The sequence below is a fragment of the Myripristis murdjan genome, chromosome 13 (genome assembly GCF_902150065.1).
Source record: "Myripristis murdjan chromosome 13, fMyrMur1.1, whole genome shotgun sequence".
In the NCBI taxonomy this organism is placed as follows: Eukaryota; Metazoa; Chordata; class Actinopteri; order Holocentriformes; family Holocentridae; genus Myripristis; species Myripristis murdjan.
Window position 1 is genome coordinate 28,259,473 of NC_043992.1, and position 17,701 is coordinate 28,277,173.

General features: G+C 42.5%; 1 protein-coding gene across 2 annotated transcripts in view; it reads right to left on the bottom strand.

Annotated features, from left to right (window-relative positions):
* rsrc1 (arginine/serine-rich coiled-coil 1) overlaps positions 1 to 17,701 on the bottom strand; it is a 133,082-nt gene that overhangs the window by 52,989 nt on the left and 62,392 nt on the right. For both annotated transcript variants that reach the window (XM_030067873.1, XM_030067874.1), the window contains exon 6: positions 13,441 to 13,492. In XM_030067873.1, coding sequence (XP_029923733.1) covers positions 13,441 to 13,492 — 52 coding nt within the window. The remainder of the gene's footprint in view (positions 1 to 13,440; positions 13,493 to 17,701) is intronic.

Consider the following 17,701-nt stretch of genomic DNA (forward strand, 5'->3'; position numbering starts at 1 on the left):
CAAAGTGCTTGATAGAAAATAAACAACTCCAAACAAGATTACAACAGGACAGTAAAAAACAAAAAACAGAACAAGTGCCTGTGTGTGTTTGCGTGTTTCTGGGCTTATGTCTACAACTGAATATCAGGCAGCTTAATCACCTATAGTTAGCTAGCTTTTGTCCCATTCAGGGGTGAAGTTACTAGTTTGCTGCATTTTTCATAAGGTGTGATAAGTGTTCACCGTGTTAAGAAAAACAAAATTGTAGACAAATTGCATGCAGTAATTAGGTCATGAGGTCTAAGGCAGAAATTTTGTGAGGGTTGCCAACAGTAGTGCGGTTCAATAACAAGGCAATATTGAAACAATGAACAAAAGCAACATAACAACATAGACCTCAATATTTTTGTGTTTTCACAAACAATCATGAAATGTTGTCATCATCATCAAGTCTTATTTCCAGAAGAAACCTCGCCTCATTGTTACTCCACAACCCACTGAGTCCACAACTCATTTTGGCAGCACTGGCACCTTCAGGTGTTACGATCCGCGTTCTACTCGCAATGCACCGTGTTTTGACTCAAATTGTAACAAATAGCACTTTGTACTGGACCGAGTCCCAAATTATGAGGCGGACCACAGTTTGCTTACCATGGTTCAATGAAACAGACCAAACAGGGTAAGTGTGAAAGCACCCTCAGAGTACTGTGGCAGGCCAGTGAACAGAGGTAAGAGGAATAGGGGAATGAAGAAAGGAATGGCTGATAATATGGGACATAAGGTATTTATTATTATCACTATGACAACACAGGTCCTCTAACCTTAACCCTAAACTTCTCCTAAAGTTAACCAAGTAGTTTTGGTGCCTAAACTTAACAAAACTATAACTGTTTTGATGTATACGGCTTCGTGCTACTCCTGCCACCAGTGGAGGCACTAATTTAGGAAAAGCTCTTCTGGGGCGTATTAGAGGGTAGAAACAAACAACCTATGTGGTTGTATGGGTTGGAGGAATCATTTCATTTTATTGGTATCTGCCATCAGTTGTTAGCCTAAAAAAATAGCCATGTCAAAATCATCTACAATATTTAGATTTTCACCCCTACCCTACCCCTAACCGTAACTCTAACCCCTTTTTTTTTCCAAAATGCACAGTTTTCATTTGCATATGAAAACAAATTTTTGCATGCTTCTGCATGATACCTATCAGCCCCCAACCCCTATCCATCTCTGAGCTTGACCCCCTGGGGGGAGCAGTTGCTCATTGCTGAGGTCTTTTACACAGATTTGTTTCCAATTTGTTGTTTTCCAGTGGAGAAAGTTAATGCAATAATGAGGAGGGGGGAGGATTCATTAAACGCATGTATGAAATACTTTTCAAGTGTGAGAGGAAGATTCATGGGAATGTTCATGCAGTGCATAATCATGCCTCCGTCTGCTCAGCCTGCAAGGGCATAAAACATTTAGTCTGGGATGAACACTTTCTATCGCTCTCGTCTCTCTCTCTTTCTCTTTCTTCATATGCTGGACCCTCTCCCTTTGCCCCCCCTCGACTTACTTTCTCATTCTCACTCTCTCTCTCTCTCCCTCTGTGGCTGCCAGAAACCACAATCATAAAATTATTAAAATGCTGTTTGGCTGTCATTAATCAGTGGTGGTGATAAATCCTTGTGCGGGACGTGACAGAGCATTAGTCACATACCTCTTGGCCCCAACAGACAGAGAGTAATGAGCCACGAGCCGGACCGGGTCAATCATAAACTCATCAAATGCGTCATTTAATTTCTTCATTTAGACAAACACAATTTGTTTATGGGAAAGATATCAGGTGTTGTGGAATGAGAAACGGCGCTGAAACGCTGCTCCATTAATCAGGGCTTGATTACACGCGACTCTGCGGTTGTTTATCCTAATTTCATTCATTTCCATCAACAAAGCAAACACAGGCGAACACAGCCATTAGCGATGGTAGGGGATGGCACAATTACAGCCTCGTATTAAATAAAGTGATGATGAATGGTCCAATACAAACTAAAACAAAGGGGTTTTTATTACTTCAATTCCATCCCAGTCCTCGCCTTCCTGTGTGTGTCTGTGGAGCGGAGCTGGTGTGAAAGGAGAGGAGAAGCTGTTTCAACTTTACTACAAAAAGAGGCCTGATTGATGAGAGAAAAAAAAATTGAAAAATATTTGGTCCTTTGAAATGACAGTCCGTTAAATATGATAGCAAAAGAGAAGACAGCCTAGTACATGCAAACTTCTTTAACAGATACATTTTTAATTGAAATCAGTGGGTGAGCTTGTTATACTAGCAGCTAACGGCATGACATTTAACACACACACACACACACACACACACAAACTAAAAAAAAACATATATATACACATACATATATATATAAACCTATATACGTACACACACACACAAACACACACATATATATATATTTGTATGCATACATACATATACTCACACACACACACACACACACACACACACACACACACATATATACAGGCATATATACGTACACTGTATTTACCTGCAAACATGCACACACACCTACACAAACACATGCACACATGAACCCACATACACCACCAAAGCTGAAGACGATGAAAAAAAAAAAAAGTGAGAGCAAAGTCAGATATTTTTCTTGATCATGTAAAGCATCAAAAAGCAGCAGCATCAAGCAAGCTAACCAGTGTGTCGGTAGCCTGTTGATGCAGTCCGGCAGGGAGGCTGCAGAACCGCATGGGGTGTCCGCCTTTTTCTCCATACCTCAAACGGCCGGCCGTAATAACATCTAACACGGCCTTAACTAGGGCTGCACGATTAATCATGTGTAATTACAGTTTGCAGTTTTACAGTCCATGATCCATGATTGTAGAGTCAGACAAGTAAATCTTTCGTTTGATTGTGTTTCATTCAGAATACCCACTTTACTTTCAAATCAGGCTTTGCTATATTAACGACATTGAGCCAAACACGGGTGTAGAGAGTACAGCATAAATTACATTTGTCTTTATTCAGATGCCATTACCCATGACTCAGTCATATACACAACACAAACCATTGAACTTGCAGGCAGAAGAAATAAATAACTACTACAGATCTTGAACATATAGCCAAAAGGGGATGCTAAACTGGCATTTCCAAGTCCAAATGACAGCTTAGGCCACATTTACACATAGGGTCTATATATTTTTTTTACTTTACTTTATTCAAAACTTTCTGAAAGGTTGAAAAACACTCAACCTTTCAGAAAAACACAAAGTGACGTGCATCACTTTTTTTCAAGTAAACTAGAGCAAGCTGACTGCATCCCACAGTGACAAATGTTGGTAGAGGAACTGATCACAAGCAGCCTCCTCTTTGCCACGGTTAATATTTGTTAAATTATCTGGTATCTGTAGGAAGCTAAGGGCTATAATCAGCTGGGCTACAACAGAGCGACAGGTGAACAGACACGAGTGGCTGGTTGTTATGGCAACAAGGGGCATCGTTTTTTAATTTCTCCCAACAAGAAACACTCCAGACAGCACTTTTTCCACACACACACACACACACACACACACACACACACACACACACACAAAATGAGACAACACAGCCTAAAAATGGGAAAAAATCCACCGACGACAGAGAAGCAAATATGTCCTCCTGCAGCAAACAAAAAATCTTTTTAGTCAGCAAAAACGTGCCATCTGTCATTAGGAAATATTTTGATTACAGACCAGATGACGTCAAACAGGCACAGACTGTGCAAACTTTGCCGCAGAGCTGCTGCTGCTGCACCTCAAAGTAATACGGTCAATCAATTCAATCACCTCGAGGGTCATCAAAAGAGTCCTGTGTGATGAGTGTATGAGGCCAAGGCTGATCCAGAGTCCCATCCTCATCCTCTTTCTGCCACACATAACGATAACGGGGATACTGAACAGTCCCTCTTTGTTCCTTCACTGAAACCAATAGCCATGATCACATTATTAATAACACTACAATTTTAGCCACAACTGTGAAGCCCAGCGGAGAAGATATTAAAAATAATGCCAACAGGAATGCTGCATTCTCCTGCCATCCATTTGTGTCCACTCCGGGGCCAAAGGGACAGCTCCGCTACATCCATTAAACCTCTGTGGAGCTTACATGCACTCCCACATATAGGCACACAACGCTAAAGGATGGCCCTAAAACCAGATGATGTCCTACCCGTCACAGGACAGCCTGCTGAACGATTCTCATCCCTTCCCCCCTCCCTGTTCCCCTCAAACATGGGCCCTGTAAAAGCTACAAAACCTGTCCAGCAGTATCTTCGACATGCTGAGTATTGTACAATACCCATCTCTTTTTACAGCCTACACATCCTATCTTTCTCCCTCCCTCTCCTCTCTCTACTGTCTCTCTTGCTCTGCATTCTCTGCATTCAGCCTCCCTCTCCGCCCCCTCCCAAAAAGCCCCGAGCGCCTGCCAGCGGTCCAAGGTAATTAAATTACTTAGCAAAGTTTACTTAACAGTAAATGGTTAGCAAAATTTAAGGTGATTGCAAATTTGCTTTCATTCCACTTCAATGGCTAGCCTGTTTAAGGCTCGTCTGCAAATAATTAGCACATACATTTGCATCAAAATCGTTTATACCATATGTTGCAAAATTATGGAAAGCAGCAAATTAAAAATATTCTTTTTCTGTTATGGAAATGTGTACATGTTGAGAGGAGAGAGAGAGAGAGAGAGGGAGAGGGGGGTGGAGGGAGAGAAAGATATCACCATGTGTCTCCAAACACTGACAACAAGGAGGAGAGAAAAAGGAGGAAGGAGGAAGGAGGGTGCAGAAATGATTCAGTTTGGATTTGAACATACTCATAACGTTCTTTTTCAAGAGCTCACCAGATGCTGTTTGAAATCTGCCAACAGAAGAAAAACAAAGCCTTTCCCATCTTTCTCATACACAAACATGCGCACAAACACGCGCACGCACGCACACATGCGCGCGCGCGCACACACACACACACACACACACACACACACACACACAAACACACACACACACGCACACACACACACACACACACACACACACACTCCTCTAAGTGGCTGACAGCTTCTTTCTACAAAGTATTGTTCCCAAAAAGAAGGCCAACTAAAGTTGCAGACTAATTTGACTATGACTTTTACACCCGAGATCTTCATTTTCAGAAAACTGACAATGCATCACTGAAATTAAAGGAAGCTGATACCTAAAATGTACAACAAGGGGTTTGACACTATTGTTGTCTCATTGCAAACATAAAAAGTTGGAATGTAGGACACAGATGGAAACCTAGCATCAATACAAAAGTTACATATATGTACACAAACTCATGCATCAAACAGCAATACTGTAAATAAGCCCCTCATTATTTAAAGGAAAAAACGATTTTTCGATTTGAGGAGCTGTCACTGGGTGGGAGGATGGCGAGAAGGGTTCCTAAGCTTAGTGTAGTGCAGAGAAAGACAGAGTGTAGCGGAGCTTGTGTTTATTATACCCATAAAACAAACCAAAAATCAATTGAACATAAACCACTGATCCAGTCAGTCAGTCCGCTTTACCACTGATAAACGCCTTTCAGCTGGAGAGCTAGTCTCTTATTGAATAAATAAAAGCTGCTTGTAGGTGAAGAAGTGAACAGGGGTTCATTTTAAACATCTATTTTAGCTCAGATGCTCTGACAGTGTGCACACAGCAGGCTGGTGTCGCCTGTGTGGGTCAGAGCAACAGCTTGAGGCACGGGGCTCTTACTAGCAGCTATGGCTCTCTAACTGAACTCTACAAACCCTTCCATCCATCCATCCCACCCCTCTCATCTGCAGATTAGTAAATCTGCCCCCAGTGTCAATCTATTACTCTTAACTGAGTGGCAGGGGCCGTTTGATAAAAGCTTATTCAGGTATTTGGGTCCCGTGTAACAGAGGGCCCTGTGCTCTCTCTCTCTCTGAGGCATAATTACAACTGTTGACTGGAACAGTGAGGTAATGGCACATAAATCCAGCTGATCAATGGTTACAGAGACTAAATTACAGGACGCCCCTCTGCCATTATCTTCCCCAAGGACAACAGGACATGCATTCCAGCACAGACGCAAAGGGGATTTCTTTTTGCTGTTGTGGTGCAATTGTTTCGTTTTATTTGCTGAATGCAGTGCAAGGTAAAATAATGTTATTAATATTCTAGCCATATGCTTAAATATTTCACACTGAAATTCTTTTGAAAGAATGAGTAAATAAATAAACAAAGTGAAAAAATTAAGCCAAAATGGGCATCAAATCATAATGCCTTCTTTACAGCTAACCTGAAAGTATCATCTGACTCGCTAACTTGAAGCTCACCCTGCTTTTAAAAAACAGCTTCAGGGTAAAAATTAGCAAATGTCTTCTCTGCGGACCAGGGTGTTTCACTCACTAAGCTGTGTAAGATATGATTAGCGGTTTTATTTTTGACCGCTTTTTCTGTTGTTTCTGAGCTCTCACTGAACTTTTGCTCCCAAACCAGAAAATCCAGGTTGCTGTCCAAGATGAAAATGAGGTGAAGATGAAGGGCGTCTCTTGATATCAGAGTTAAATTTTCATGCTTTTCAAGCTTGAAAAGCCCATTTTAATACAGTTTCACATTTTTTTGGGATAACTCTTTTCTTACTCAGATAAGCTTTGCAGGTAAGTGTAAAAGTAAGTAGCCTATACCAATGCAGCAGAGATCAGTTGTAGGAAGAAATATGATAAATTATTTCCTAGATGATTATATGAACTGTTATTAAAACAGTTTCCTTTACATTAGATCGCAAGCTGCTACCGTATAAACATAACCTAAACATCTTTCCAAAGAACTTGAGGCAGACAGGTACAAAGGTTTTCGTGGATTTCTCTCTACAGGTAAGTATAAAAGGTAGGCATAAAGTGAGCTGGGTCATGATCCTTGCAAGGAAGTGTAGCAGCTCCATAGAAGGGCAGTATTAGTTTCAGTAGGCTAAAAATTTCACAACATGAAAAATGCGATGAAGATGATGATTAATGATGATGAAAAACTCTGAGGAAGAACTTGACTCATTTTGCCAAAAAGAAACAGACAGACAATTAATTTCAATAAAATGTTCATGTTGAAATTAAGACTTCATTAAATCAAATTTAAGACTATGTAATGACTTTGAAGGCTTAATATTTATAAGATAGGATTTAGGGCATTTTAAAGCTCTTTTAAGGACCTGCAGACACTCTGAACGAAACGGTGCAACTTGCCCAAAATAATTCTATGCTTTTACTGACTGTTTCAAAAATGTGTCATGTAGTTGTTTACCATTTACTGGATACAAATGTTAAGTAACAAAGCACTGGAGAAACGCCCTCTGTTCTCATTACAGCAACACCTTCTCAGTTCAAACACCGCTCACGGTGAAGTGGCGCGCTGATGTTGTCATGATAATACATTGTTCAACAGAACTGATAGTTAAGAGTTACTACCGGGGCTTTCCCCTGCCTTTTACATAGAAAATCCCCTTTGAGACGGAGGTCACTGCTGGCTGGGGCTCATGACAAAACTCATTTCTGTCATGTCGCTCAAAAACACTGCAGTGTAGAGTGATGGCAATGTGACAGGGATGGATAATGTGTAAAAATAATAAACACAATGCCTCATCATAAATCTTTAGGATGAATTCTTTAGTAAATTACAATTAATTGACTAAGAAATCCTGCACATCGTTCCAACAACAACTGTTCAATTTTAGGACAATAACAATGACGGGAAGGGGGCTAAAACTGGAAGAAAGAGGGATAATGAAAAACAGTGTAGGGAGAGTGGGAAATCTGCAGAGGATCCAGGAAAATAAAGAGGGAGACTTAGGCCATGTAAAGAACCAGGCCTTGTCTCAGTCTCCGGCATCCCCATCACCTCTTACCCTGGCAGAACAAAGGGCGGCAGCCTCCTAAACGTGGCGCATTAGCCCTTTAGTTCCAGAGGGGGTAAGGTGACACCCTCCATGTATGTGGTCTGTTCACCACACATCTGTCAGGGCCTAAGGGGGTGGGCTGGGGGGCCGAAGGGGAGGGAGAGCGGGAACTAGAAGCACAAGGGAGAAGGGGGAAAGCAGGCGAGAGTGGCAGAGATCTGGGAAATGTGTGTGTGCGTGTGTGTGTGTGTGTGTGTTGGGGCGGTCGGGGGTTCTTCGGGACCCCTGCTGCGATAGAGAACCCTAATACCCCGCATTTACTGTGGAAGAATTAGTCCTTTCGCATGATGCTGCTAAGCTGGCCTGGCCACGCCCCTCTCTGTGCTGCCGCTTCTGTCACTCAATCAGAGAGCGCTGAGGACGGACACCCCAACGAATACACACACACACACACAGAAGACACAGACCCAGAGATGTGCTAACAAACCAACATGCACAATCAGACTTGCAGGAAAAGCAGAGACACACATCCCTGGGATTTATTAAAAAATAAGTCAAACAAATACACCAAGACACCGATAATGTCAGAAAAATATTCTCAGAAATTTTACAAATATCCCAAATTTACACCAACACAGCCGGCCTTTGTAAATTGTGATAAAGCCGTACCTGTAGTGTATGTTGCCACCTGTTTGAAACCTGATGCCAGTAAATGTCAAGCTTTTTCAATGCCAGCACTAATGACAAATTAGCTGTTACGGATACAAGTAATAGATTCAAACTCTCTCACCATGCTTTAATAAAAAAAAAAAAAAAAAAAAAAAAAAAAAAAAATATATATATATATATATATATATATATATATATATATATATATATAATTTTCACTGAACATTAGATGGTGGCTTCATGTGGACATAGCTTTTCCCACACTTATGTTTCAGCATAATAAAAAATGCCCAAAAATTGTGTGGGCAGAGAAATGGTATGCAAACATTTAATATTCTTTCACTTCGAATAAATTGGACAGTTTACTCAAATAAGCTCTTTGATTTGCGTGCCGGTGATTCTGTGCAGCACCAGTATTTCTAATATCTTTTTTTGGAAGCTGTTTTTCCACACCTTTTACCTCAGGAGGCGGGTGGGGACCAACAATATCCCCAAAACTGCAGCAATCAATTTTGCAATTTTCTTTTTGGGGGCTCTTTTTCCCTCCATAAAGCATCAAAAGTATGTTATTGAACACTTAAACAATGAGAAATTAACCCAAAATGAAAAATTTTCTCCCCACCACCAGCTCCAGCCAGGTGTTAAACCTAGAAAGCCAATAGAGGAAGTTAATTCAGAAGCAGTGAGCCCTTGCCAAGTTCAAGCCTCTGATGAGATCTTAAGGACTGTTTGTTTTGCTGCTGTCAAAGGTTCAAATAGGGAGAGAAGGGAGGTTTTGATGACCCTTGGCCCTTAGGTCCTTAGTGGGTGTTCTGCAAACACTCCCTTTTCATGTGTGGATAAGGAGAGCCCGCTGCCTCGCACAACGAACATGCTTATTTGACTGGAAACAGACACCACTCTGAAGAGAGCCAAGGACCGGGCAAGTGGCTGAAAGTGGCTGAAAGAAAGAGTGAAATACACTTGCTAGGGTATCATGGTAGTCGTGTGTGTGTGTATGTGAGAGAAAGTGGGGGGGGGCACGAGGTAGCATACATGTCTCTAGAGGTATTTACACTAGAAGCCAACAAATTAACAGAGCAGATACAGATGAAATGGACATACACTGAGTTTTACTGTTTCACTGTTTTGTTGTCCGTAAATAGACTGACTGGATAAATTGGGTTAAAAAAGAAGATCCCTTATTGATGTCACCTATTAAATCCAGTCGAGGAAAACAAGAATCCGACCAAGAAAAGGAGGTGATATTAAAGAAGGACTTTTAAACCTCGAAACAACTGAGACATTGTTTCTGCAAGAAGGAACACAACTCAGTTTTTGGAAGGTACTCCTAATGTGTTTCCCTCCTGTCCACCAAATGCATGCTGGGTGAAGTGTGTAAAAGAAAACTAATGAATGAATGAATGGCAGAGAGACTTAGTAGGTCAAACATCTGAGAAAACACAATGAGAATGATATATGTACGTTATGCACATTAGAATGAGAACATAAACATTACAATAAAACTTAATTGCAATAAACACAGTCGCTTTAGTATAAATTAAATTAATAAATGGGTTTACCTTGGACATAAGGGGAAGCAGTGTGTGTGTGCGTGCGCGTGTGTGTGTGTGTGTGTGTGTGTGTGTGTTTGATATGTAGGCCAAGCAGGAAGTGACCCATAAACATATCTATCCAATTCTTTCATTGGGGGCCAGTGTTGCCCTCCCTCCCTTTACCTCCCCATAGCAGCCCTCTCTCTCTTTCTCTTTCTCTCTCCTCTCTCTCTCTCTCTCTCTCACACACACACACAAACACACACACACTCCAAGCCCCCAGTGAGTGCTAAGCAGGCCAGCGGGCCAGCCAAGGGGGCTCATTACAGGTCCACAGAGCCCTGCAACACAAAGGCCTGAGCTGCTTTAGCCATGGGATGATCTGCTCTCTACTGACTAGGGAGAGTCCATAGACGGACAAAGGGAGCAAGAGGGGGGAGAGAGAGGTAGAGTAGAGGATAGGACAGGAGAGGAGAGAGGAGAGCTGCAGGCTTTAAGGATGTCAGGGGACCCCGGGAGAGAAAGCCTGGCGGGTGCTCAGAGAGGAATGGAGGGAAGGAGGAGGAGGAGGTGGTGGAGGAGGAGGAGGAGGAGGAGGTGGCTTAAGCTCCACGGCTACGTCAGGACATTAACATTCACACAACCTCCCAACATCTGCTGCTTTCTTGTTACCCTCCATCCCTCCCTCTTTCCATCCCTATCTCCCTTCGTCCGCTAACAATGCTGAAACAAAGACAGGAAGGGAAAGGGATGGGGTGGGGGGGTGTCAGGGAAAACAGGAAGTAAGAGAAAATGGGGAGAACAAATACAGAGGGATGTAAGACAGCTGAGCTAGGAGATTGCACTGTGCTGTCTTCACTTGGCATATTCCTGCCATCCCATCAATTAGACGGCCATTTAGTGGCCACAGGGGTCAAAGGGCTGGAGAAAATGGATGTTCCTAACAGTGCTGATAATTCACAGCTACACTCCACCCCCTACCACCAAACATGCACGCACATATTCATACACACAAACGCATCAATGAGCATAGAGGGAAGACTCGCTACAGTCAGTTGTAAAACAGAAGGAAAGCGGCAAAATACACAGCAAAACACTGATAAATAAAAAAGGATGCCAAGTCGAAACTGGCTTATCGCACATGTAAAGCTGGGATCTGTCATCCATTTGCATTTTACTGTAGGTGATTATATTATGAGTGATAGGATCAAGGGCACCTAAAGGCCTGATACAGGCCAGCCTGGGCTCTCTGGTGAAGATAGACTGGGCTATAAACCTGTTCTTCTGGAAGCCTCTAGGAAAGAGAGGAAAACCAGAGACAGGTCCAGTGCATTAAACCCTCTCCTCTAGTCCTGCATCTGGCCCTGGGCCTGCGCCTGCACCAAAGCCACATACTCCATTTTATGATGCCTCAACGCCATTAGTACCGCATTAGCCTAGAGGTGGAGGTGGGAGGGAGAGGGTGAGGAGGTGGGGAGCTGTCTGATCTGTGGTAGAAAACATAATGAACTGAGGCAATGTTTTCATTTTACTCAACCTGTTGTGAAATTAAACTGAAACCGTCACTTTCCAATAAATTAAATAAAATCAAGCAAAATTCCAAGTTCTAAATTTACCGTGCGAGACAATGTCAGCTTACAATACGATGATCTTCACACACTGTACAAAGACTGATACAGTCACATAGAGTCACCACAATCCCACCACTACACATTTTACATTTAGGCATAAGAAAACCTGAATGTAAATAAGGCAAAACAATCAATCGACATACATACGAGAGAACATGTACCATGTATCCAGGCTAAGTTCTTGCCGAGACTTACAGTACAGGCCAAAAGTTTGGACACACCTTCTCATTCAATGCGTTTTCTTTATTTTCATGACTATTTACATTGTAGATTCTAACTGAAGGCATCAAAACTATGAATGAACACATGTGGAGTTATGTACTTAACAAAAAAGGTGAAATAACTGAAAACATGTTTTATATTCTAGTTTCTTCAAAATAGCCACCCTTTGCTCTGATTACTGCTTTGCACACTCTTGGCATTCTCTCGATGAGCTTCAAGAGGTAGTCACCTGAAATGGTTTTCACTTCACAGGTGTGCCTTATCAGGGTTAATTAGTGGAATTTCTTGCTTTATCAATGGGGTCGGGACCATCAGTTGTGTTGTGCAGAAGTCAGGTTACTACACAGCCGACAGCCCTATTGGACAACTGTTAAAATTCATATTATGGCAAGAACCAGAAGTGTGCAAAGCAGTAATCAGAGCAAAGGGTGGCTATTTTGAAGAAACTAGAATATAAAACATCTTTTCAGTTATTTCACCTTTTTTTGTTAAGTACATAACAAAAACATAATGTGTTCATTCATAGTTTTGATTCCTTCAGTGAGAATCTACAATGTAAATAGTCATGAAAATAAAGAAAACGCATTGAATGAGAAGGTGTGTCCAAACTTTTGGCCTGTACTGTAGCTCTAATCAACAAAGAAACAACGATGCAGCATGTGCTTCCCTTCTGTTTAATGAAAACAAACCTGGTGTCAGAAAACAGTGCCGTAATGTACAACTGAGTGAGGGCTGTTGTTAACATTCTTTACCACTAATGAGGTCTTCAAATCTCCCCATCTTCTCAACTGTTTGTTTGCCTAAATTTGATTACATAACAGCCTACAATTGCATGCTTTTCAAAACCATTTGTATTACGTAGTTGATGAAATCGCGCGTTGATTCTCATTTTCTGCTGCCGAATTCTCTGAAACGTGCTTAAAATATGCACCGCAGTCGGATGGGACGGTAGAGGTTTGCAGTATTACTCACAGGCCTACAGTAGGGCTGAACAGGCAAGGTAAGTGTGTGGCTGTTGGGTGCTTTAGAGATGATGAATAGCTGCCAGGCTCTTTCATATATTTCCTGTGGTGAAATTAGAGCCCTGTTCTGAAGTACTAGGCCGTGTGTGTGTGTGTGTGTGTGTGTGTGTGTGTGTGAGAAACAGAGAGAGAGAGAGAGAGAGACTGTAAACATGAAGACATCTCTCTCCACAGTCAATCTCTGCCTGTCACATCTGGCTCCCAACTCTACCCCTTGAATACACACTGGAATATATACACCACGTGTATGGTGACATCTATGACTTATGTACTGGAAGGAGTGTTTGAAATTAAGCTGCACTGAATATGGGCCCAGAAGCTCTCCAAGTGGAAAGCAAGAGAGAGTGTGTATGCATTTGTGTGTCTGTGTGTGTGTGTGTGTGTGTGTGTGCTTGTGTGTAGGTGGGTGAGAACGAGAGAAAGCGGAAGAGGGAGAGAAAGACAGAGAGTTCAGCCACCTACCTGCAGCCTGCAGGACCATTTGCATTCGAGCCTTGGCCTGTTCTGCTGGAGTCTACAGAGAGACAGAGAGAAGAATATTAGATAATAAAAATAATAATGTGTTTATTGATTCCTGTAAGGAAATTCTCATTCTGGTTCTGCTCCACTAGGCCAACCTGCAGTCCAAGATGTGGATGAATCCATATCGGCTTCCGATATCAGAATCCAACATAGTGTAAGTGAAAGCCAATATCCGGCCATATCGCAACATTCATGTTCACTCTGCAGCAAGGTTTTATCGTTAGTGAAAACTAATGAAATAAGAAAAAGCAGGTGTTAACTGAAATAAAAATAGGAATGAGGCTTAAAAAAAAAAAAAAAAAAACATAACTAATTGAAACTGTATTGTGTGTTTACAAACCATACCAAAATAAACTAAAATTATCCAGAGAATGTCAGTAAAGTCAGGGAAAAGACTAAAACTAACACTGAAACTAATAAAAGCTAAAGCTACGCTTTTTCAAAAAATCAAAACAAAACTAAACTAGAAAAACTGGCTTTAAAACTAAACATCAAATGGAAAACAAAGTCAAAACAAAATAAAAATAAAAACGAATGAAAAACTATAATAGTATTGCTCTGCAGTCACATAAATAAGTTCTACTGGAAACCACGTCTTGAGGCATAGCTAGTGCTAGCTGCAGTTAGCCACAAATATGTCGTTTATGTCTGACGATTTCCTCTTTGACTGGTTTCACTGGCGTTATGCTAGCCTTGACTAAGCTTTTCTGTTTCCTTTGGACTTTTGGTTTTAGCACGTGGAGAGAATTTTGGGGCTTCTGTTTCCCTGCTGTGCAGAAATATGGAGCTCTCAGAGCAAATACTCGATCAGGCTACTAAAGAGACTTGTACAAACCATTGAGATCATTAACAAGTTGAGCTTTCTGGTTACAATTTGGACTGACAACTCAAAAGACCAATAAGGCGACAGTGGGTGGGTCTTATTAGCTGCGTCCCCTTTTCCATAACAACTGGGGACCTTTTTCTAGAATTTGTACTCTGTATACGGAGGAAGGCCTCGCAAAGAGTTTAGGCGTTACATCTGTTTCATCACGGTTTGGGGCACTGCTAGTAAATTAGCCATGCACAGCTAGCACTGCCGTCTCCTACTCCTACCTGCTTTCAAGGGGAACACATTTTCTTGAGCACTGTGTTGTAACAGCTTCCAGTTTTGTCTCATACTCAAATGTTAACTAACAGCCTGCAGTACAGCCCCTCTCTCTGGAGCATTCGAATATTGTGGAAGAGAGAGGCTGGCTTGAGAGACTAGAGCCGTAACTCTGCTCTGTCACTCGGGCTAAAACCAGTTTTACCCATCCAAATCTTATCTGTAACCATTAAGGAGAAGAATCCCTTAAACTGTCCTCACGGAGCACCGAGGGACAACTTCACCCAGCTAGAATAGTCTCATTGGCTGTAAAAAACACATCTGGGGAGAGATAGAAAGCAACTACATCTCTGACACACCAGGGAAAATCAATGAAAAAGAGATGAAGAGAAATTTAGAGACAGAGACAAAGAGTAAGAGAAAGTGTGTGTGTGTGTGTGTGTGAGAGAGAGAGAGAGAGAGAAAGAGAGAAAGAGAGAAAGAGAGAGAGAGAAAACAAAAGCTGCTGTAACAAGTCTTTGGAGAGTTGGATGAGAGGGCACAGAGAGCACATTTTACCGAGATCACAGCTAAAGACTCAACATATTCCTCTTCCCATCTTGTGTGTGTGTGTGTGTGTGTGTGTGTGTGTGTGTGTGTCTGTGTATGCATCAGGAACACTTAGCAGGCGGGTACTAGGGGAGGGGGGTTGTGCTTTGACAGCTGTATTGGGAGGCACAGCCCTTTTCCCTGACATGCCCTCAAAAGGGCCTCGCTGTAATTCCAATATCTCTGCTATTAGATTTGAGGGTCTTAATTGTCAAGGAAGAATGATGGCTATACGACGGGGCGCGGCGCTATAAAAGGCGAGCGTGGTGCAGATTGCTCTCGGAGGTTTTTCCGGCGCTGTGGTGGCACGGCGGCGGCAGCCCTTTTTACCATGCGGCAGCGGAGGCTGCGTGTAGGATTAGAGAGAAATTAAATGCTAATGGGGATGGGATCTGAATGCGCTGCCTGGGAGGATCATTTAGACAGGGCTGGGGCGTCGCTGACAGGCAGCACTCCCCTCCCTCCCCCACCTCCCCCACCTCCACAGACACCCCAACCTCTTCCCCCACACTGTTCCTTCACCCCACCCATCGCAAAAATCTGATTTATCAAACTGTAAACTTGTCACTTTCTAAGAATGTCACTTTTCGGTGGCAGTTGGGGAAATATAATGACCCCCTTTAATGTAGCGATTTCAGGGCGCTGTATCCTAGATGGAACACACATCAAGTCGTTGCACACTTAATGCAACACTGGTGTGCGTGTGTGTATGTGTGTGTGTGTGTGTGTGTGTGTGTGTGTGTGTGCATCCCCTGTAGCAGGTGACACAGCGGATCACATTCATATTGACTGGCACCGCTAGACAGCTGAAATTACCAATCTCTATTATGCCAGCGGAGAGGAAGAACACTTGAGGCCTTCACCCACACATCAAGAACAACTCTCACACACACACACACACACACATACATGCGCGCGCGCACACACACACACACACACACACACACACACACACACACGCAGACCTCCCCTTCCTTTCTTGCAGCAGTGATTAGCACAGAATCCAGTTGTGGTGTAACCAGTCATCTTGAGCAATAACACATCACACAGTTTGACTAGCCTGATCATTGTGTGCTCTGCAATCATCTTAGTTACAGTTTATTATGACATTCGCTCAGTAATTACATTAGCATTTGTTTACACTGGCCTCAAGGCATGTGTCAGGCCGTAACGCACCCTCCACACATACATACATTAACATGCACGCACACACACAAACACACACAGTCTCCTGCCCGCTCCTAAACAGAGACAGAGAGAAAAAGAAAAATGAGAAAAAGGCTGTGGGCTCCCAGCCTACAGTAGTAAATGGAAGCTGAAACGGGCTAATTAATATCCAATTACAATAACAAGTAATGTAAAAGCTTCTTAGAACTCTGCTTGCAAGTGGGCAAACATAAATACAGGAGGAAAACCACACATATGCAAGCACACACACACACACACACACACACACACGTGATTATGCAGACTCTCTCATCCCTATAAACTCTTTTTCTCTTTCTCGCTCACACACACACACACTCACACATGCATGCTTTCTCTGTGTGTAATTCATTAGTAAACAATGAAGAGGCGTTAATTGTGCTCCCCAGAGGCAGATCTGTGTTCCCCCCACTGGGAGAGCAGCGCCCGCTGCATCTGAAGTGGCTTCGCCCCTCAATTAGACCCGTGCCTAACCAACACACACAAACAAACATGAGAGAGTGAGAGAAAGGCCAGCGGGGACGGGGTGGGGGGGTGAATAAAAACGGAAAAAGACGAGGAAAAAGGCGAGGAAGAGATGAGCAGTGGGCTCTGTTTTCGTTACAGGAGCTTCAGTCTTTGGCGAAAGGTATGAAGCGTTAGGGGGACGAAAGAAAAGACAGAAAGTTACTCTTTATTTCATATGTTGGAAAATAAAGCAGAGAGAGAAAGGAGACACAGGTGATGAACAACTGTGAGAGATGAGAGTATAAGAAAGGAGGGCACAAGAACGTAGGAAAAGAGAGCACAAGAGGTGGGATTTGGAAAGAGTAGAAACATATAAAACCAGACTTTTATGTTGTTTAATGGTTGCGTGAGAGTTGTGGTGGGTATTTGAAACAGCCAATGTCATCTGACGACTGATCAAATCACACATGATTGACGGCTTGTGTGGCCTTGTTCACCCAGGTGTGACACAGCCCCACACACACACACACACACACACACACACACACACACACACACACACTCACAATCACATTTGACTCATTGTACTGAATAGAAACTGTTACATTAAAACCGTTCAAATAGATCAGTTGTCTACTTCAAAAAGAGCAAGTTCATTAGGAGCATTACAGTGTCTAGAGCAGGGAGCAAGGGGGCTTATTTATTAAACTTAGCAGAAGGTTTAGCATGACATTTGGGGCAGATACCAAAGGGTGTTTTCTCAGTCATAAATGTGACATACGAGGTCATAATTAGCGTGAATACTTGATCATTCTGCACAGTGCGAAATGAGTGCAAAGTGTAATTTTAAAAAAAGATTCTACATAGATTGTA